This window comes from Squalius cephalus (assembly GCF_949319135.1).
Source record: "Squalius cephalus genome assembly, chromosome: 16".
Classification (NCBI taxonomy): domain Eukaryota; kingdom Metazoa; phylum Chordata; class Actinopteri; order Cypriniformes; family Leuciscidae; genus Squalius; species Squalius cephalus.
Genome location: NC_137137.1, coordinates 15,152,371 through 15,176,197, shown reverse-complemented (window position 1 = coordinate 15,176,197; position 23,827 = coordinate 15,152,371). Strand labels below are relative to the sequence as shown.

Here is a 23,827-nt window from a genome sequence, read left to right as displayed (position 1 = left end):
GTAAAATTGACAATATAAATGAAATAGCCTACACCCTGCTATATGGAGATTATAATATGACAAAATGATTTGAATTTGAATTGTGTAAATTTGAATTATTGACAAGTGTAATCTAACAAAATTCAATATTATGTGCAATTTTAAATAGTTCTGAATTTGATTTCTTTAAACGAATATTGAACATTTGAAATTTAACGAATTCAAATGTTTTTATGGTTGAATTTTATAGACATGTATTTTCAAACAGCTATTTTTTTATTATTATTTTTTTGTTCTAAATTCTTAGACTGCAAATATTCAGTTTAAAAAAAATACTGATTCAAGTTTTCAAGATGAAGAAGAAATTCGCGCAAAATTCAGATCGTACAGAAAGTAGGTCACAGGTCATCCACAGGGAAGAGTAGAGGATCTCAGAAAAGTCGAACGGAGCATTTTGGCTGTAGGCTAGTTTTCTCTCGCAAACGTGGTGGTGGTTCAAGAGAATCCGTGTATCATTCGTTCAGTCGTTTTTTGATTTAATATTAAGAGTAGAAAAATGAGGGTCAATGAACCAACCAAATGGCCGGAGGTGTCGTTTCCAGACATATTTTGTTATCTGGTTGAATCTCCAGGTAAGACATCGCGGTAGCTGTATGGTCGCCCAGTAAGTAAAAAATAAAATAAATAAATAAGATATAAATCAATATAATTAGTAGTAAATTAAATATTTTAAACACTAATACAAAAAGGAAAGAATAATGCATTGCCTTGGGTATATAATAGGCCTAACGTTCACGCATTAACTGTCATTCAGACTATTAGTCATAATGAATATTATGTGTGTTAGGCTACACACAAGTGTTACAACTAACCCCTCTGTCTGTTACAATTAACCCTGCATGTGGGGTAAGTTGTAACATTTGCACTTTTGTCACTTTCAGTGCAACTGTACGAACATGGTATGTCCTAGAAAAAAAACTCAAGTGTTAATTTGTAGCAGAGATGTGCTTGTGTAAAAAAAAAAAAAAAAAAAAAAAGATTAATCTAATAATTTTTTTAATAATTGAGCCAAATCCAAAATGTGTTAGGTTGTGCCCCACTCTCTCCTATTATTAGAATATTAGAAATCTAATATTCAAGCCGTTTTCTAATTTTTCAACTCAAATTATAAAATTTTGTTTGTCAAATTTACACAATTCAAATCATTTTGTCATATTAAGCGCCATTTGCAACTGCAACACTTTTCAAGAATTGGTGTATATTTGTAGCACCTGCTCCCTCTGACCACCAGAGAGCGCACTTTAACCTCTCCGAGCACCTGAATAGAGTTTCTTATAATAATGTGCCTTTGTGCTCCTTTAATTTTTTCCTACTAGCGCTTTGGACATTTCCTGGAGGATCTCTCTTTATCAAAAGTAAAGGAAGTGTATATTTTATGTTTTCATTGTAGAAGAACAAACCTACCGTAATACATCAGTTTCGTTTCCTCCGTTCTTACTGCTTCCGCTGAAACAGCAGCGCTTTCATTTTAAAGCCAGTGTGTATCATCATAACTGACGCACATTACCACAGAGCTCAGCTCACGGGACCAACGGCAAGAAACATGGTACAGAAAAAGATTTCTAAAGCTGATTTGTGTGCAGTTGGATTGGACTTTATAGAGTGGCTGGTGGAATGCAACAGGAGAGCCATTACTGATAGAACCACTCTCAAAACAGCCTACAATGAAGAGTTCCGAGACAGGTAATCATTTGACATGTTTTAATTTATTTGTTTAATTTATTGCTTATATTAAGTACACTTACGTTCACTGAAATGATCGATAGGCCCTATTTGCAATTTATTCAAACGTGTTTAAAGAGGAAGTGCATCATTGGATACAGTGTAAAAAAACATTGACAACTTTTTCTTTCTTCAGAAGTTAAATTACACGTTTAAATTCTTGCTTTATTTATGTAAAATTAAAGTTTCAACCTGCAGTGTTCACTTTGTATTTACCGATACTGAAAACCGTGAAAATAAAATGACCGCAATTAGTGACAAATAAAACGAGTGGACAGAACGATGAGGCAATAGTGAAACAAACACACATATATTTATTTATTTAACACATTTTTATCCACAGGGATGGAGTCAGAGACCCAAACTTCTCTTCAGTTCTCTATGCAATGAGAATATACAGAAAAGCGCGTGTCACCAGATCAGATGTTTACTTTAACCCAAATGTAAGAAACCTCTTTTTTACTTTCCACTGGCTGACAATTTGTAATTCTATCGTTGATGTCCACTAAGAGGGATTTCTGTTGTCAATGGCAGTATGCTTGTATTTCTGTATAGGCTAAATTGTGTTTTTGTGTGTGTGTGTGTTTTTTTTATTTTTTGTTTTTTTTATATAGGCTATATATATATATATATATATATATATATATATATATATATATATATATATATATATATAATAGTTTGTAACAGTAATACTAATATACATTTTTTTGGAAAGCAAAACAAATGTGTCTGAATTTGAAGCTGCAAGAGTTTCATTTTCATCAAACTGAAACCTTTGATCAGTATTATCTTGATCAGCTGATGGTACACCGCTTTAACCAGATGCACTTAACACTGAGTCATCTATAACCCCGTGCAGTTTTTACATTAAGGGTATAATTAGCATTTAGATATCATGTGTGAAAAGGGATACCAGTAAAATACCAGTAAATCAGTTCTGGCAAATTTCTGATATGAGAAGTTGTTAAAATACCATGCAAATTACAAATATGATGCTATTGATGAACAAAGTATAGGATTACTATTATGAGGACTCTCTACATGCAGCAGATGTTATGCAACTCTATGCAGTTTTTGGTCAGATTCTTGCTTTGTCTGGTTGGTGATTTATTTATTTTTTGATGCCACAGCTTATTTTAAAACATATTTTTAGCTAGCCTATAATTGTTTCTGTATTGTTATTTGACACCTTCTATACAATAGGTGCCATTTTTTATGTAGATTATTATGCCATACTTTCATAAAACAGCATCATTTCAGTGTCTTGCATCAATTCAAGACAACTATCATATGCTAGGATGCGCTAGCACTGCAATTTATTACTCAAGCTAATTAATTTTTATGAAAAAAGGTGGGAGTGTAGACAAAAAAAAAAAAGAAGAAAAAAAAGAGTAAATCAAGACAGCACTTCCTGGGCATAAACCTCTCTGCTGAATGTTAATAATAAAATGAGAAAACCACACCAATCTCCACTCTGCCATTTCAGACAAGGTCAACGATGCCTCATGAGAAATAGTCATGCTAATTGTCTTTGAGGAATCTTTGGAGAAGGACACAGTAAAAGAGAAATACACAGCATGCACTAAGCTGTTGTGTTTTCATGTTTTATGGGGACTTTACATACACATTTTATACAAACTGTATATTCTATCCCCTAAACCTACCCATCACAGACATTTTTTTTTTCTCATCTTTCCTCATCTCATCTTTTCCGCATAATGTAGGATTTACACACACTGAAAAGCAACTAGCATGAGTTATTGTTTTTAATAATTAAAAATATAATACCTGAAAAACGAACTGGTCATGACTAACATGAAACTGTGATTAATGGCTTATCGAATCTGGCGAATTTATAATCCTGCAATTAAATATGATCAGATAGTTCTGTTATAAATGAGCTGGTTATACAAGGCCTGCTAGTGTGGGGCAAGTGTGAGACATTTGATGCTACAGTCACTTGCATTTGCTGGGTTGCCGCTGACAATTTTACATTTGTGAATTTTTTTGTGTGTGAATTTTAATATTTAATGAAAAATAAACATTTCTAGCAAATATAAAAGAGTGCTGTCAATTGATTAAAAAAATGTAACTTGATTAATTTTTTTTCTATGATTAATCGCAATTAAAAACACTTACGTTTTTATAGGTTTATATTTAGTTTATATATTTTATAATGTAGTAATTTCACAGTTTTTACATTCCAAATTAATGTAGAGACAACATAAAGACAGTGTATTTTAAATACTTGTTTAATGACATCCTTTTATGAATGAAGGTCAGTATCACTGATACTAATACAACTATTGATGTCTGGATAAAAATATTTTTTTTCCCCCAATTTTAAACAATTAGCCTAATTATAGCCATTCAACATTACAGTGTAACTGAGATCTATCAATTTGTTTTGTTTTTTAACATTTATTAGGCTTAAAAAAATATAACAACTTTAAATTTGAGTGAACTTATAATAAATGTCATATTTACCTGTGCCCTTCCTGTCTAACATATACAGAACAATACAGAAATAGAATTAAGTTATCAGACAGTCTGCACGGCATAAATTATAGATTAAATATAGCCTAGACTAATCTTTATTAAAGCTACAAAATTGATTTGGTCAAGAGCAGTGAGTAATTTTCTCTGTTCCTTTGTTCTTTGATTAAGTTTACTGACAGAAAGCTTTATTGGCTGCTGTCTCTTTAAAACCAGCCGCTGCTGCACATGACGTGGATCTCATACACGTCACATTCTCTCACAACTCTTTACGTTTATTTAAGACTTTATTTAACTCATTTAAGACTGCTCTTATGTTATGAGGATACTCGACAAAACGGACATTTTGGCATAAATGTGTGTGTTATTGTTCGTACCAGCACGAAAGAGAACTGTATTCTGGCGCGCTGTCAGTACACGATACTGGCGCGCGTCTTTCAGTGTGTGTCACATAGACAGGACATTCACAGACAGTGCGGTCTCTTTTGTTTTGTCGCGCTTGAATAGTTTAAAAGCATTTGCATTAATAAGAGTGTGATCATATAATGTAAATCTAGCCGAAGGATGACACAAAATAACGGATGCTGCGTTAATTGCGTTAAACATTTTAACGCGTTAAACTGGACAAAAATTAATCGCATGCTTAACGCGTTAGACAGCCCTAATAAAAATACATTGTTTACAGAATATATTTATTATAGCCTACTATCAGTATTTTATAATATTGAATTAGTTATTTTCCAATTTTAATTGTACTTTTTTAGTCATTTTGATATGCTTTTGTCATTTTTATTATTTTTGATATATTGTCATTTCCATTTAACTTTAATTTGTGTTTATTTCAGTTTTAGTTTCATTTTAGAACTTTAGCTTCAACTTATTTATTTCTTTTAGTTACCAAAGCAACTTTTATGATGTCGTTCAAGATTAAGTTAACATTGCCTATTTCATATAATATTTATATTTTATTTTATTTCTTAATTTCAATTACCGAAACTCATCAAAAATCTGAAACACTGGACCTGCCAAAAAAAAAAAAATACTGTTATTGTTATATCATAACTGTTGAGCCCTGTTACAATGTAATGTGTTACTGAGAATGGCCAAAGACTGACACCCTATTGTGGAATTTCTAGGTCCGAACGAGGTCACATGATCAATGGGGCAGACCCCATCGCAGACAGCAATACCAAGCTACTCCCCCTGTGAGTAATGGTAGCTCACCACCTCCCGCTAGTGCGCAGGGTCCTGACCCACCATCAGTGCCAGGGCCAGAGAGTGGAGTGAGAGGCAGGAGAAAACTGGCAAAAGACATCCTACGCCGACTGAAAAGTACAGAGAGGTGAACTGGCCTCTTTGAACAGTGGATAGAAACCATTCTCTGAAAATACATCGAAATATCAAAACAGTGTTGCTGCCCTTTTTCTTTCCCAGGCCTTTGTATATAGCTGATAAGAATGGGGTGCGGGTGTTCTCACAGCTGCAAATAGAGGATGGCAAGATCCAGTTGTGTGTGGAGCGGACAGAAGTTTATGAGCTGAAGCTGTTTGTGGAGAACACGGGTGAAGAGGCCGTGTATTTCACTTACTACACTGCTCTTCACTGGGTGAAGTGTTTCACTCTGGAAGACAGCAGGAAAGTCACACGCAACAATCCACTCCGTCTGGAGCCATGTGAGTGCAACCAAACTGTACAGCAATACAAGGGAAACTGGTGTTGGTGTTTTTTTGAGGGGATACATTGGTATTGTAGCTTGCTAGTCTGACTTTTCCTGCTTCCAAATATGCCTACTTTCATATCATATATAGGCAGAAAAACAGTTTGTGAGCTGAGTAGTATGTCTGAATTCAGATAAAACAGTAGGCGAAAAGTACCTTGATGTCTGGCGAGATTCTGAAGTGTTCATCTAATGTGCACTTTACTATCCTGTGATGCCCTGGAAGAGGATTTGTGAATGGCAGTGAAGCAACTAAACTGACGCCATAGGGTCACATGACAGTCAAGATGCATGGTGGATGTAGTACATCCAGATTAACATTCATATTACACACTTTCTTACTATATAGAATGTATTTTTTGTCAATGGTCCATATGTCGTGTCTACTATACAGTATGTGATTTCAGACACAGCTTTTAATTTGAACAGGTTTGAACCCAACCTCTCTCTCTCTCTCTCTCTCTCTCTCTCTCTCTCTCTATCTCTCTCTCTCTCTCTCTCTCTCTCTCTCTCTCTCACTCTCTCTCTCGCTCTCACTCTCGCTCTCATTTTTTAAAGGTGAAAAGTATGAGGTGACCTTGAAATTCGAATCAGATGATATGGGAGTTCATTCAGCCATTCTGGCATTTGAGTTTAAGAAAAATATCCTGGTCGCCACCCGTCCTTTCCACATTGTGCGCTTCATTGAGGCAGAGCACAGGTCTGAGCTTACAGCACTACTGGGTCCTACAGCACCATTTAGACATCAAAGGCTTGAGACCTATGAGCCAAGGAGGTGCAACATAGATGAGGGCATTCCACCCGAGAGGTGAGAGAAAAATCCCTCTTTTTAGGAATTATATACACTTTTCTGTTTTCCCCTGTGTTTATTTGTACAGAAATCAATCATTTGCATGTTTTCTTCTCTCTTTTGCAGTTCTACCCAAAGCTTTTTGACATTTGTGCTGCCACTGGAGCCTTACCGTCTTCCTTCTTACATCTGTGACTTAGTTGAGAACCTGAAAGTCAACCGTCCTTTCCCGAGTGGCAGAACACAGCTCCAGGAACAAAAGTTAGTGGTCTTAAGCTCCAATTGTGCATTTTACAGTTGATCTGAGACCTGTTACTAGTCCCTGAATGGTACATAATCAGCTCCCTGCATGAGCATGTATAGTAAAAGCCATTGTAACTGTTTTCTCTGTACTTTTGGTGGTTTGTAGGTCACTACTTGAGAGTGATCTGGATTTTCTGAACTACGATAAGCGCTTTGATTTACTGTTGTACCTGGAGGAGGATCAGATGCGTCTGGACATTAAGAGATATAACAAAGATGATGTGTCCATGGTGAAGGACCACGAGAACAGACGACTGCTGGTCTTAGAGGTGAGTGGCAGCTTCTTTCTGTCTGTTAATAAAGCATGTGATTGTGTTTGTTAGACCTTCAGACTGACGGCAGAAGGACTCCATAGCAGCTATCATTGGCCAAGGACCACTCAGAGGCCGTCTGAAGCATGTTAAGCAACCAATCACAGTTTGTTTTGTTCATCGTCATGTTTAGGGGCGTGAAAATGTAATGTCGATGTCCTTACATAACAGACTGAGGTGAAAAACTCTTGGACATCTTTTAAAAGAGACTTAACTTCACAAAATGTAGAAAATCCAGCGTTTAGTTGATCCTGATAAACACTCAATTTCACAGTTGCGAACACAACGTCTTTCTTCTTCCATGAGGGGATTTGGCGTCACAACGGCGTTGTTTCCAGGCAGACTGTTAAAGAATGTGACACACACGTCTCCCGGAAATAGTTTAGAATTCAACCAATCAGATGATGACTTCAAAACTCCCGAATTGTTTTCCATTTTTGTGTGCTTTATCCATCAGACGGGCATGGGAATGACGTCTGAGCCTGAGACTAGTGTTGGACTCATACAGAGACCCAAAAGCCTAGATGACTTGTACACGGCTCTTTAAGGGACAGTACATCCAAAATTGAAAATTCTATCATTATTTACTCAAATGTATTTACTCAAAATTTAATTTGTTTTTCGCTGATAATTTTCAACTCCACTGGCACTGAAGATATTAAATGGACTACAAAGAAAAAAAAAAGAAAAAACAGCAAATGGTTTTGGAGCAACATGATACATATCATATTGGGGTGAACTGTCCCTTTAAGTAGTATGTACTTTTATATTTGTTTGAAAGTGATGCCGTTTTGAGGTCTGTTTGTGTATTTTATGTGTTAAAGCTCCCTGGTGTATCAGAGAACAGGCCATCAGTCCTGAGGGGAGATCACCTGCTTCTTACCAAGAGTGAGGAGGTCAATTTCTCAACTGTGACCAAATACAAGGGCTACGTCCACAGAGTGGAACTGGATCAAGTCAAACTGGGCTTCTCCAGAAGGTATGAAGTATGAGGAGTTTATATAAGCCTTTAAACTAAAGAGTATTTTAAAGGGTCACACTTAAAAATTACAAGACTCAAGGCTTTGTTTTTCCCAAATTAACCTCAAAATGAGAAAGATATATCATCATATTCTGCCCATGTCTTATAAATTATATAAAACAGAACATTCAAAACTGACCAACCTATATACATTTAGGGTAACAAAACACATTTTTGAATACTAAAAGTTTTTTTTTTAAACTTTTGTTCAGCAAGGTTGCATAAAATTGATCGCAGTAAAGCCATTTCTAATGTTACAAAAGATTTCTATTTTAGATAAATGCTGTTGTTTTGAACTTTCTATTCATAAAAGAATCCTAAAAAAGTGTATCAGTTTCCAACAAAAACATTAAGCCAACATTGATAATAAGAAATGTTTACTGAGCAGCAAATCAGCATATTAGAGTGTTAATTTGGTCTCATTTTGCATATTTGTTTATAACCACTTAAACTTTGTGTGTATATGTGTGTGTGTGTGTGTGTGTGTGTGTGTTTTATGTGTAAAGGCTGCTTGACGATTTCATAGATAATATGAAGTTCCGTGTGGAGTTCACAGTGAATCGTCTCCCATCAAAACTGCAACACAGAGCTGTACACATGGCGGTCCAGCACAACCTCAGAGATGTGCTGTTCCCCGTGGGTTCAAGGACTGTGACCCCTGTGTCTAAACCTGCACTGAGGTCAGTCTGGATTGAATCCATGCTACTAAATCATATTTTAGTGAAACATAATGGAGTATTTCAGCTGGATGTGTGTATGTGTCTATAGACTCTTTGATCAACAGCTTGAGAAGAACCCTGAACAGAAAACTGCAGTGTGTAACATCGTGGCCGGTACGTCCAAGCCGGCACCGTACCTGGTGTTTGGACCTCCTGGCACTGGTAAAACCGTCACGATAGTAGAGGCCATCAAACAGGTAAAACTGGTTATCATATTCAACTAAACACAGACCCGACAGACACACCTACATGCAAATCATCACATCTCATTGTGTCTTTATGCACAATGTCTTAATAAGCAGAACAGCTATTGTGATTGCTTCTTTCTCTCTCTCTGTCTTTTATCTCTCAGGTGGAGAAGAAAATACCTGATGCCTATATCCTAGCTTGCGCTCCTTCTAACAGTGCGGCTGATCAACTGTGTGAAAAGTTGATCACTAGTCAACATGTTGATGCACGTAAAATATACCGACTCTACGCTAGTTCACGCAATCCAAATGAAATCCCTCAAGTCTTACAGGTTAGTGCTTGTGTGACTTGATTTATTAATTAAAGGTTTAATTAAATGAACACAATAGAAATGGGAAGTTATGAACTTTTCATTTTTTTAAATAAAAGCCTCAAACAAAAAAGTTCCACATGGATTAAATATTGTAACGAGCTGGAGAAAGCAGGCTGTGGCATGGATCTAAACGCAGCGTTTTTGATAAAATAACACATTAAACAGATAACACAGAATTCAAGGAATAAAACCATGACAATCACAGAGGCAACCATTATACAACAACTGACAAAGTAACAAGTGAAACACGAGGGCTATAAATACACAGGGGCAAACAAGCTTAACAAGGTGATGAGGAAACAAGACACCTGGGGAGACTAATTAACATAAAAAACCATAAAGAACTACAAAACATGGCACAAGACAGGAAATAACAAAATTCCTCACACAAGACAGGGGAACACAGACTGAGATTGTGACAAATATAAATATTTAAGCTTAACATAAATACATATTATTATTTTATGATTGTATCACTCAGTTTCTAGTTTAACTCAGCTAAAGAATTTCAAGTTATAATTGAAAAAATTAAAAGCAAATGATAATGCAAAAATAGCAATAGCATCCTTAACTTGGAATTATCTTTGCACCACACCACATTGTTAGGGGGTAACAGTTAAGGACCAGATGTTTTAAAGAAGACCCGGAGTCAGAATTATAATAAATTGAAGAAAAGTTTTACTGAAGATAGTTTGTAGTTTCATCACACACTCACACAGGAGTTCGTAGGCCGCCCCTTTTACAGTTACAAAGATCACAGCAATTATACCCTTCACCAAGGTCTAAGCTACGTCCTTGCTTCAGGTTGCAGTTTCTGATTGGCTAAGAACACACATAGTCTAAGCAAAGTTCCACACATGGATAGATAGAAAAGCATGTCGCCATTAGTCAAGATAGTTGTCGCACGATTCCTAGATTTAGGTCTGTGGTGACCTCGGAGGTCGGAGAAAGGCGTCTTCAGGTCTGTTGTTGCATGCCGAAGTGCCCCATAGCTCCTATACAGGACCTGCACAGAACATCTAACGCACAGAACATCCAACGCGCACACAAAAGCACTAGGTTTCTCCAAGGTTGAAGAGAGCCTGAGCTAGCTATGATCAGGACAAACTACCAAAACATGCTGATAATACATTCCCTCCTCAGGAAGAAGTACAGAAAATATTCACTTTATTCTCTAGAGAAATACACATGAAAGAGATACAAGTATGTAAATCAGTCACGTATAGTTTGACCCCTGTAACCTTAACTCTTCAACTAGAAACAGATATATGGATGACACATGTTAAAGAAGTCCATACTTCATTCCTGGACGCCTGGCTAAATGAACAAGCACTGTTACTGCATTCAGATATCAAATACAGACATTAGAGAATACATGAAAAGAACATTTCAGTAATCACACTGGTAACTTTTATAACAAAGTAAAATCTCACAAGCCTCACAAGTCATTCACTCATGTGATGTTTAGAAGGAAACAAAACATCACATCAGCAGTGGATTCCAATCCACTGGAATCCACTTTTCCAATTCCAATCTACTTTTCCAATCCACCCCCTTCAACGTTATTCGCAAAAACAATTATGTCCTTTAGTGCTTGGAAAAAACTAATGGGACTTAATGTGTAACATTTTGAAGAAACATTACTTCTGTTTGAACCACTTGTTCAAAAAGACTTTGATGTCACACTTTTAAATATTATGTCAGAGAGATCTAATCATTATAAAGGGTGGAAAAGACATGCATACAGCATTATTAAAAAATATACAGTGAAGGCATATTTTAATTTTAATAACAGCAAAAGGTATGCAGAATTTGACATCGTTTTATTTTAACCCATTAAAATGTAATTTAAGTAGTTTAGATATTCAACCAATTTAAATCTATCAAATAATGTGCTATATTTAATAATCTTATATTATGATAATTTCAGTAGTAAGTCATGGGAATACAGAGAGAGGGAGTTGTTTGTAGTTTTGTTGTTGTTGATTGTGTTTTTGTGTGTTTAGAACAACAGTAATGTGGAAGGAGGAATGATTATTTTCCCATGTAAAGAGGATCTAATGTCCTTCAAGATCCTGGTCAGCACTCTAGTCACCGCAGGCAGGTGAAGGGCGTCATCTTATACAAACACAGTACTCTCTCACATACACACAGCAGTCAATAGGTAAAGAGTGTTTATGTGTGTCTGTGTTGGTAGGCTGGTCAGTGGGGGTTTTCCTGTGGATCATTTTTCTCACATCTTTGTGGATGAGGCAGGACATGCTGTGGAGCCTGAGACCATCATCAGTGTGGGAGGTGGAACACTTTACAGAATAACACTGAAAACCATCAGATCTTTCAGTAGAGATCAGTCTGTGGTAGTATTTCTCTATTCTAATCATTGTGTGGGTGTGTTTAGGACTGCTGAATCCAGAGACCGGGCAGCTTGTTTTGGCTGGAGATCCCAAGCAGCTGGGACCAATCCTGAGATCTCCTTTTGCCATTAAATACAAACTGGGTGAGATACAAATGAATGCACATACAGTATTCTCTGTGGTAGAATTCCCCTACGCACCTGACTTAAGTTAATCATTACATCATTTTTCTCCAATATGATTGGTTCTTCACACAGTCGCGACAAAAAGACACCCTTTTGAATTATATGGTTTTATGTATCAGGAGGACATAATAAAAAATCATCTGATCCTTGGTAGGTCTTAAAATTAGGTAAATACAACCTCGGATGAACAACAACACATAACATATTACACCATGTCATTATTTATTTAACAAAAATAAAGCCAAAATGTAATAGCCATGGGTGACAAACTAAGTACACCCTTACTGCTTCCATAGAAATTAAGGGAAAGTAGCAGCCAGGCGCTGCAAATCAAATATCTTTGTTTAATTGATCATCAGCAAGTGTGATCACCTCTATAGAAGAAGTTTTGGCAGTTCGCAGGTCTGGAGCATTCAGGTGTGTTAACACAATGCCAAGGAGGAAAGACATCAGCAATGATCTTAGAGAAGCAATTGTTGCTGCCTTCAATCTGAAAAGGGTTATAAGGCCATTTCCAAACAATTTGAATTCCATTATTCTACAGTAAGAAAGATTATTCACAAGTGGAAAACATTCAAGACAGTTGCCAATCTTCCCAGGAGTGGACGTCCCAGCAAATTCACTTCAAGGTCAGACTGTACAATGCTTAGAGAAATCGCAAAACACCCAAGAACTATACCTCAGACTCTACAGGCCTCAGTTAGCATGTTAAATGTTAAAGTTCATGGCAGTACAATTAGTACTGAGAGACGTCATGCTGATGGAGGGTTGATGATTTTTGGCTTGTTTTACAGCCACAGGACCTTGGCACCTTGCAGTCATTGAGTCGACCATGGACTCCTCTGTATACCAAAGTACTCTAGAGTCAAACGTGAGGCCATCTGTCCAACAGCTAAAGCTTGGCCGAAATTGGGTCGTGCAACAGGACAATGATCCCAAGCACACCAGCAAATCTACAACAGAATGGCTGAAAAAGAAAAGAATCAAGGTGTTCCACTGGCCCAGTCAAAGTTCAGACCTCAACCCGAATGAAATGTTGCGACAGGAACTTAAGAGAGCTGTGCGTAAACAAATGCCTGCAAACCTCAATGAACTGAAGCAATGTTGTAAAAAAGAAGCAATGTTGTAAAAAAGAGTAGGCCAAAATTCCTCCACAACTATGCGAGAGACTGATACTGTCATACAAACAAGTAATAAAAACTCGGTGAGTGTTTTAGCGCAATTTTCTCACCTCATGGGATCACAACACTAAGAGATAGTAAATCTTTTCCTGGATTTTTTTTGTGCGTTCCTGAGATTAGACCTTCCTTAACATAATGCCGAAAACCCAAAGTCTCTAGGTGGTCTGGTTGAGGAGTAGATAGAAGTGCAAGATTGGTGCGCACAGACGCACAGAACAGAAATCATGAGTTAACAATCGCAATTTTTGTCCGGTGGAAAATTACGCTAAAAACGGTTCCTTCAACTTATTGCCGCTAAAAGTGGCTCTACAAGCAGTTGAATCATAGTTTGTCACCCATGGCTTTATTTTTGTTAAATAAATAATGACACAGTGTAATATGTCATTTGTTGTTGTTCATCTGAGGTTGTATTTACTTGATTTTAAGACCTGCTAACAACCAGATGATTTTTATTATCTTCTGATATGTAAAACCATAAAATTCTAAAGGGTGTCCTTTCTTTTTCACATGACTGTATGAATAATTTCCTGTTACTATGTAAAAGCAAATTTGGATTCCTTGATACTTCAGCTTGTTGCTAGGGTCATGAGGTTTATATATACACACACATACTAGACAGCTTTTGTTTCCTCTTTTGTTATATTCAGATACACTAACTTTGGCCCAAGTGCAAGCATAAAAATGCATAAGAATATAAATGTTAATCCTGCAATAAAAAGAAATGTTTGGTATGTTTAAAATTAGAAATTTCCTTCACAACACTCTATTCTTATTGTAACTTGCATTGTAAATGTGTTTGTAGGTCTTTCTTTGCTGGAGAGGCTGATGACACAGAATGAACTTTATCAGAAAGGTACTACAACAGGATACGACAACCGTTATGTCACCAAACTGCTGCAAAACTACAGGTAAAGTCTGAATAATCCAGAGACCTCATCTAAAAACTACGAATTGACTAGTTGTCTGACCGACTAGTTGACTAGCTGGTCTCAAGGAAGCCCTAAATAATTAGGGTCCATCAGAGGAAACATGTTCACACAATATGTGTTAAATAAAACGGTAACATTTTACAATAAGGTTTCAATTGTTAACATTAGCGAACTACATTAGTTTACAAAGATTAACCACAAACTGTATTGATCTTTGTAAGTTAATGTTACTTATTGCATTAATTAATATTAACTAATGGAACGTGCTTGGAGTACAACCAAATGGAACAAGCACACAGGCCTCAAGGCTGAACTAACTATTTTGAACTTGTCTGGGGGAAAATTCTGATATATGTAGAGAAAGTTTCCAAGATGTATACTGCAGATCAAAAATTCCTAAACCTCTGTGTGGAGAGAGTACAGATGGTTATGAATGAGGCACACATACCACCTAGAGCCATTTGTCTTATTGATTTAGTAGTTTTGACTTGTAGCCAGTAGTAGACGACCTTATCTGCTTAGTAACAGAGAGCTATGCTCAGCAAAGATAGAGTCACAACCCATTACTAAGAAGAAAGCCAAAGACCTTGAACACAAATTTCACTCCCAACCATGAATGAACCTGGAAAACAGAGAAAGCTGCTGTGTGTCTGGGTTTTTGCTATGTAGAATGGAAAAAGGCACTAGAAACCTTAATTTAGTCACAAGTCTTCGTAGGACAGGATGCCATATGAAAACTTTGGGAAAGGGCCAATCTGAGTAAAATAAAGTGTTACCTTTTTTTTGGGGGTAAAAATGTCTACCACAAAATTGACAGTATCTTAACATTTTTCCCTTTTTAAATTTATTTTTTTATGTATATTTTGTATGTACATTTAAAATGAGACTTCAGTGTCCGAATTACGTTTTAGGGCCACTGTAATAAGTGACAAATATTTTTTTTAACTCCCTATTTACCAATTTCTCTCTCTCTCTCTCTCTCTCTCTCTCTCTCTCTCTCTCTCTCTCTCTCTCTCTCTCTCTCTCTCTCTCTCTCTCTCTCTCTCTCTCTCTCTCTCTCTCTCTCTCTCTCTCTCTCTCTCTCTCTCTCTCTCTCTCTCTCTCTCTCTCTCTCTCTCTTCAGGTCTCATCCATCCATTCTGAAGGTTCCTAATGAGTTGTTCTATGATGGAGAGTTGCTGTCATGTGCAGATGAGATCAGCTCTAACCAGTACTGCTACTGGGAGGACCTCCCCAAAAAAGTAAGACATCCCAGACACACAAGCCCGATAAAAAGCATTTAGGTTATGATTGCGGTGAGATGTAATAATAAATGACGAATAAATATGAGTCACTTTTAATAATGGAGTACAATATTGAAATGAAAGAAATCTTACTTCAAATAAATGATGTAAATTTAAAGTCTAAGTCTAAGATCTAGGATCGGAGATCTTAGTATAATAATCTTTCAAAGAGAGAGAGAACTGAAGTGCCCTTGAAGCAAAGAGCAAGAAGTGAACAATGGAACAAGGGCAAGAGAATATGAAGACTTCAGATGCAAAAGCCTCTAAGTCTGTCTAACGTTTTTCTTTAATATGATCATTTTTATCAGGCTCCTATGTATACAGTAGGTTTCTACCTAAGTACCAGCATTTCTGAATAGGCTGAGGCTGGGATTTATTTAGTTTGAAGTGAAAGTATTTGATGAATGTATACTATGTGCGGAGAGCATTCACTCAATATTATTATCTCATTTTTGACATGGGTGGCTTTTAGAGGCTTTTGCATAGGATGTCTTCATACAGGAAACTTGTATCCTCCTATAGCAGTGTTTAAGTCAGATAAGGAAGGTAAAGTCAACTATCCATTATGTCATACGGTTGTGCAACAGCTGGGTTGGTATAACCTAGTAAAAGGATACAGCTGCAGAAATAGATAGACAAAAATAGATGTGTTGTGGTTTTGACATCTTTAGAACAAAGACATATCAGTTTTTTTGTAATCAGATTTAACATTATTAGCAAAAAGTTATTATTATTATTTTTAGCTAGAAATTTGATTGGCTGCTGGTGGCCATGTTTTTATGTAGCTGTTTTAAAAAAAATATTATATCTAAAATATTTTTATTTTATTTTGTTTTTAATGACCCGCCCCGCAAATAAAGTGACAATTTCTTTACCCGCCCCAACCCGACCCGCGGGTTATGAGACGACCCGCGCATCACTAGTACGTACATGATGTATTTTGTGTATTTGGCCTAAGTGTTTAAGTGGTCATGAAGACTGTGTGTAGTAAGTGAGTGTAGAACTTTTGATTACTCAATGTGACACACTTACAACATAGCTTTATTTACAATTTTTGATTTTCAGTTTTTTGCTAAATGTCTGTTCAATAGTCCCTATGTAACAGACAACACAATTTAGTCATTGTGATGCTTCTGTTTAAGTAATAATAAGCAGTTTCATATTTTGCAAAATATACATACTCTTCTCTGCACCAGTAAAATGTGCAACACTATGTTTTACTACCAAATTATATGTAATATCTAATTAATTTAAATTATAGTTTTCCTTGACACCTAGTCATAATTTTGCGGCATATGAGTGGGGCACAGATGCTATGTTAGGACATCCACCAATGAAGAAGCAAACTAATTTTTTACTTCACTGATCATATGGTTGCAGCATCATTAAAGGGATAGTTCACCCGAAAATGAAAAATTCTGTCATCATTTACTCACCCATAAATTGTTCCACACCTGTTGAATAATTTGATTCACATTACCAACAGCAAGTACTTTATAGTAGTCTGCTGTCACTTTAAGAGCAAATGCACTGATCCAATATATTGATACATATATGTGATTTCTTTCCCAACTGTTTATGTTCACTCAAAGGGATAGTTCACCCGAAAATGAAAATTCTGTCATCATTTACTCACCCTCAAGTTGTTTCAAACCTGTATGAATTTCTTTGTTCTGCTGAACACAAAAGAAGATACTTTGAATAATATTAATAACCAAACAGTTGGTGAGTCCCCACTGACCAGATTTTTTTGACATCCATAGTATGGGAAAAAAATACTATGGAAGTCAATGGGGTTCATCAACTGTTTGGTTACCAACATTCATCAAAATATCTTCTTTTGTTTTCAGCAGAAGAAAAAAAATCATACAGATTTGAAGATGAGTAAATGATGGCAGAATTTTCATTTTTGAGTGAACTATTCCTTTAAGGCTTTACAGTTGTAGCGCCCCCATAGGTGCAATTTCGACTTTTAAACTTTTCAGTATTCAAGTATATTTTCAGTAAACATATAGCTTGCCTTTGCTTCATTCTGAAACTCAGGGACACAAAGCATGATTATTAGTCTGTGTCACACAAATCTCTTTTCTGGGCATACATGAATGAGGAAAGACTAGTCCCCAATTGAGTCGAGTTAGTGTGCATGCAAACTAGATTAAACAAACTATAAATTATAAATGTGTCATTTTGAGCATTTCAGTTTCTCCCATTCACTTTTTTTACATGTTATGTGGCCACACATGCCTGCACACACAGCAGTCATTCGTGTAAGGAATGTGAAGGCCACAAACTGAGATAACGGTCCTCTTGAACTTGGTTGTATTTCATTGCTACATTTGCCGCTTAAGGCATACCTGTCAACCCTCCCGTTTTTCCCGGGATTCTCCCGTATTTTACCTTGCTATCCCGCTATCATCCTGTTTAAATATTTTCCTGTATTTCTCCCGTATTTTTAATCTTTCTATAAAAAAAAAATCCCTCTGGGTGCAAAGTGGAAATCCCGCCCTGCAGCTAATTTCATTGGTTAAGGTTACAATGTAGGTTTAGGGATCAGTGTTTGGTGTAGGCAATCAGTACTGTGATTCACATGACCAATAAAATCTTTAGAATTGGCTGCAGGGCGGGATTTCCGCTGAAGTAGTTTGGGGGGAAAACATTGGGATTTGAAAATAAGGGAAATTTCACAACGTCCCTTTTTAATCTTCTTGTTGGGTTTCACTTATAATTTTAGCACGGTTTTCCCTTTCACCGATTTTTGTACCTTCTAGAGATGACACATTCTACTCTGGTCTGTGCTGCTTTTTTTTAGGGATTTCCAGTGATTTTCCATGGAGTGATTGGAAAGGATGACAGAGAGTCAAACAGCCCCTCCTTTTTCAACATCTCTGAAATCAACATCATCTTTTACTACCTGAAGAAGCTGCTCCTGACACAGGCCAAGAAGGGCATTGCAAAAATCTCCCCCAAAGAGATTGGTATTATCGCCCCCTACAGGAAACAGGTGAAAATACATTTTTAACAGCTCAGTCACAGCAAACCTGATGCGTACCACACACAAGATGCAGCTACTGTTGTAGCAAGTAAACCCTCGGGACATTTTGTTTGCAGAGATACACTACCGTTCAAAAGTTTGCAGTCAGTACGTTTTTTTTTAAATGACTTTGATAGAAGTCTCTTATGCGACAGTAAAATCTAATATTGTGAGATATTATTCAGTACAATTTAAAATAACTGTTTTCTATTTTAATATATTTTAAATATAAAATATTTAAATACAATTTAAAATAACTGTTTTCTGTTTTAATATATTTTAAATTGTAATTTATTCCTGTGAGGGCAAAGCTTAATTTTCAGCTTCATTACTGAACAAGTTTACAAGTTACATTACAAGTTTTTTTTGTTTGAAAGAATCTCTTCTGCTCACCAAGGCTGCATTTATTTGATCAAAAAAATTAAGTAAATTCTATTTTTAATATTATTTAAATGTCTTCAGTGTCACATGATCCTTCAGAAATCATTCTAATATGCTGATTTGGTGCTCAAAAAACATTTCTTATTATTAGCAATGTTAAAAACAGTTGTGCTGCAAACATTTTTTGTGGAAACCATGATAATATAATGGTGACAAAATAACAGCATTAGTTAAAAAAAAAAAAAAAAAAAAAATATATATATATATATATATATATATATACCGGTATATATATATATATATTGTAACTAGTCTTCACTACTTTTGGACAATCAGAAATATCTACACACCTTTTCTGCTGTTTTCTTTTCACATAGATTGCTGCCCATTATTCAAACAAGTTTTGAATTCAAACAACTTTGATTTTTTTTTTTTATCATTGTATACCATTTTTCAACATTGTTTTAATTATACAGGTGGAGAAAATCAGGCAAGGCATCAGGAATGACAGGGAACTTAGATCCTGCATTGGAATTAATGAGTTGAAGGTCAGTGCGAGTCTGAGCACTCCTACACTCTGTTATCGGTTCGCATCCTTGTCAAGGACACGTGAGCAGAAAATGACTGCTGTACGTGTTGTGTAGGTTGGTTCCGTGGAGGAGTTTCAAGGCCAAGAGAGGAAAGTCATCATGGTGTCAACTGTTCGCAGCAGCAAGGAACACTTCACTTTGGACGAAACATTCAATATTGGATTTCTGAAGAATGAGAAGGTAGCATCTCACACACACACACACACACACACACACACACACACACACACACTCACACACAGTAGACAATACAACACAGCGAAGTCTAGAAAACAAAGTTGGCCCACCTCTTTCATTCTCTCTTCCAGAGATTCAATGTGGCGGTGACGAGAGCAAAAGCCCTGCTGATCATTGTGGGAAACCCCATCATTCTAAAAACAGACACAACCTGGGGCAGGTATGTCAACTTCCAACTAACATGAAATGAAATGATTTGAATTCTGGACTTGCGAGTTCTTTTTTATTTTCACATTTGTGTTTGTAGGTTTATTAATTACTGCAATGAGCAGAAAGGTTATACTGGATATGATATTTCCAACTTGGAGGGAACGGAGGAGGTTGTTAATCGTCTGATCGCTCTAGACATCCACCAGGAGACCACAGGTAAGAGATGGCTTAATTAAAGTGCGGTCACACTAGACTTTGCACTTCTTTTGCTTCCATCAAGGCAGTCTTTCGCTTAAGTTCAAGTGTCGTGAACTCTTATCTGTGAATTTGCAAAGAGAAGTATTTGAATATTGTAAATGTATTGTATTTATTTATTTAAATGGCCCACGATTGTGACATCACATCCTGTTTCCAATGTTTATTCAGTGTCTGAAGTAATTTTGTGTACCTGTGTCCTAGTGTGACTGCATATTCATAACTCACCATTTATTGACTGGTTATACAAATACACTACTGTTCATTAAGATTTATTTTAATAAATACTTAATTCTAATAATATCAAATTTAATACTTTAAATAATACATGTGAAATCGATCAAAGGAGACAGTAAAGGCATTTATAATATTACAAAAGATTTCTATTTCAAATAAATGCTGTTCTTTTGATCTTTATATTAATCAAAGAGTCATGGAAAAAAGATTTATCACTGTTTACACAAAAATATAATAATGTTTCTTCAGCAGCAACTCAGCATATTTGAATGAAGGATCATGTCAAGGTTCAAATGCACTACTGTTTAAAAGTTTGATCCTTGACATGATCCTTCATTCAAATATGCTGAGTTGCTGCTGAAGAAACATTATTATATTTTTGACTATAAACAAAACAGCCTCTTTTTTCAGGACAATCTCTGTTCTTTGTTGGGATTGAATGTTCAGTAAATCATGTAAACCAAGTGCTCACTATCATATTCTTTCTCCCCCTAGTGGAAACAGAGGAGAGTGTTGTCCAGCAATATGAGAATCCTGCATGGAGACATGAACATTAAAATGAAGTGTCATTATTAAAGCCCCTCCCACTCAGGTCAGCATTAGCATAGCCACAGCCCTTTCTGAAGTTACACTGGAAAAGTCTTAAACTTTGAAGCTTCATTTTAAAGCTAAAACAGTACTATGATAAATAAACATTGCATTAAATTGGTAATTCATTGTTCTCAAGAAATGCTTTTAATAAAACTTGTCTGTCTATGCAATAGAAACTAGAAAGGAACTTTTTTAAATGTATACATTATGATTAGAGAAAACAGAGAAAATGAGCTGTAGCCTTTTGCCTAGAAAGATAGGGAAACTTCAACACCCATAGTGCACTGTAGTTTTAACAAAAGCCCTAGAGCTGTCAGATGTTTGCTGACAAATAAACGGGGAGATCTGGGTGCAGGTAACATTAAAAAAGTAAACATTGTTCATTTACATATCGACATACAATACAAAGCTGGTTGAAAATATGCAAACTTGTCCTTTAATCTCAGGGCTTTGTATGCAATTTTGCAATTTTGAGCAAATGAAACGCATGATTGATAAATCACTGTTTACTAAAAATGAAGTGCCTTATTTCATAAAACTTTCAGACAACACATACAGCATTCATTTAATAATGCTTAATAATTCATGGTGATAATGGTTTTTGTTTTGTTCCCATTGGTTTGTTTGGAAATTTGCAAATGAAATCAATCACATCATTAAAAAATTGTGTAATTCATTTCAAAGACTTTTGACTGAAGTAAATACAATGGAGTATCTCGTGTTGTTTTCCTGTAGTTTCTTGTGTTTACACTTTTTTTTTTTTTCTTCTACAAATTCTACAGTTTATTATTATTTATTTTGGAAACCATATACCTGTAATGAGGAGCATGGTTTTATACCATGATATGCCTACTACATTGTACGCAATAACTATTGTTAATTTCATTGGGGCAATTACAAAGCATTTTAGCATAATAAACAGCTTTAAAGCCTCCAATGAATTAAGCATGAAGCTTTCTTCTCTTTAAATATGTTTTATGAGATATTTAATAGTTCTAATGAATTTTAATTGAAATAAAATAAATTTAATGAGAGCCCGATGAAAGATAAATATCAGTGTCTCACATTAATAAAGTGTTAACTCATTACAAATGTTATTGTTAAAGGAATAGTTCACCCCAAAATGTCATCATTTACTCACCCGAATGTCATTCCAAACCTGTATGACTTCTGTGGAACATAAAGAAGATATTTTGAGAACCTTTTATTTTTATTTTTTCCCATACAATAGAAGTCAAGAGCATTTAAAATAATTTGATAGCAGTATTACGGCATCATAGCTCGAAATTAAATATTAAGTTTGTTACCTGCTTTTGCAGTAAATGCAATAACGTCAATCATTATTTGTTTCTTCCCTATTTAATGTATTTATTCCAATTTAAGGTCCTAACCCCAGCAAAACATTCACAGTTGAACTCATGGGCCGGATGGGCTGGATTTGCCCAGGGCTGAATTTTAGCCCCACTGTAGGTACATGTCCATAACTTGTATTAAAAGATATGTAACAAATGGTGTTCAGAAGCATTCAAAGTTGGTTCATTTGCCCCGCTTGCTCTTCCTCCTTGCTCATATCCTTCCCTTTTTATTCTCCTTGTGTTTTTCTGTGTCAGTCATGTGGTTGTCTCGTGTTGTGGATGTTTTCCTAGTAGGTGTTACTGTGTACATATTTATCAGTGAATGTATGCCACCTTGTATGTAAACAATGTGCTATGCATGTGTGTCATTTGTATATTTCACATACAGAGATATATATGTTATGTGTATTTATTATATATGAGACACATGTAAAAATATGTATTATACATACATGAACATTTATATTTATATGGGATAAATTTATGTCAATATATGAAATTGTTCCAGTTTCCAGTTAGGTTTCAAATATGGCTGAGCATATATGTACATTTATGTTTTTACTCTATAAGAGCATATATGTATATTTAAATATGAGACATATATGTCAGAATATACATAAACATATATTTGCATGGGATAAATGTATATGTCAATATGGAATTGCTCTAATTTCTAATGGGTTTCATATATATCTGTCCATATATGTACATTTATGTTTTTACTCTTAAGAGCTTATATGGATATTTTATATGTGAGACGTAGTTGTCAAACTTGTCAAAATATACATACATAAACATTTGTATGGGATAAATGTATATGTCAATATGGAATTGTTCAAATTTTGAATAGGTTTGCTATATAGCTGTGTGCATATATGTACATAGGCATAAATGTCATATATGTTTATATTTTATACATGTACATATATTACATTTGCATATGGGAAGACAAGCCTAACCTGGTCTGCCTTCCTTGGCCAAGCCGGTTTTTGGTCTCCCAACCTGAGCTGACAGGTGTCTCTAAAACCAGCCAGTCTTGTTTAAGTGTTTTTGTTTTTCAGCAGGGCAGTCATGTGACATTGTCGCCAGGCAATAATCCTCACTGGGTCTAGAGTCTTTCTTTACCTTGATATGCAGACTTGATTGTGAATATGCCAAGCCCGAGGATTGACCTTCCGTCTATCTGTAGTGCTGCTCTCTGGTCGACAGGTGGCGCGCGTCCCTCTGAACCGTATACCGTATTGTTTAAAGTTTATTTAAATAATTCTGCAACTTTTGTTTTGGGAGTATTATCGTCTTCTACACTTCTTATCATATTTACCTTACACGTGGGATGGATGCGAAGGCTATCATCATTAAAGTACCCTGCAGGTTTAACCATAAGC

The 23,827-nt window shown here is 35.7% G+C and overlaps 1 protein-coding gene across 2 annotated transcripts; it reads left to right on the top strand.

Annotated features, from left to right (window-relative positions):
- Nucleotides 1–390: 390 nt before the first annotated feature.
- LOC307174032 (putative helicase mov-10-B.1) lies at nucleotides 391–23,817 on the top strand. 2 transcript variants are annotated; one of them, XM_079897677.1, is made up of 23 exons: nucleotides 391–611; nucleotides 1,623–1,722; nucleotides 2,105–2,204; nucleotides 5,397–5,602; nucleotides 5,695–5,933; nucleotides 6,536–6,785; nucleotides 6,894–7,028; nucleotides 7,177–7,339; nucleotides 8,206–8,360; nucleotides 8,909–9,082; nucleotides 9,171–9,318; nucleotides 9,474–9,641; nucleotides 11,690–11,787; nucleotides 11,881–11,978; nucleotides 12,082–12,180; nucleotides 14,206–14,311; nucleotides 15,456–15,573; nucleotides 18,425–18,616; nucleotides 19,504–19,575; nucleotides 19,672–19,797; nucleotides 19,926–20,014; nucleotides 20,102–20,220; nucleotides 20,992–23,817. In XM_079897677.1, exons 1-23 carry the CDS (start codon nucleotides 536–538, stop codon nucleotides 21,051–21,053), a joined length of 3,093 nt encoding a protein of 1,030 aa, XP_079753803.1. In that variant the 5' UTR covers nucleotides 391–535; the 3' UTR covers nucleotides 21,054–23,817. The 2 variants fall into 2 exon arrangements, with proteins under 2 accessions (XP_079753803.1, XP_079753804.1); XM_079897678.1 differs by lacking the exon at nucleotides 391–611 and adding an exon at nucleotides 826–885.
- Nucleotides 23,818–23,827: the final 10 nt, after the last annotated feature.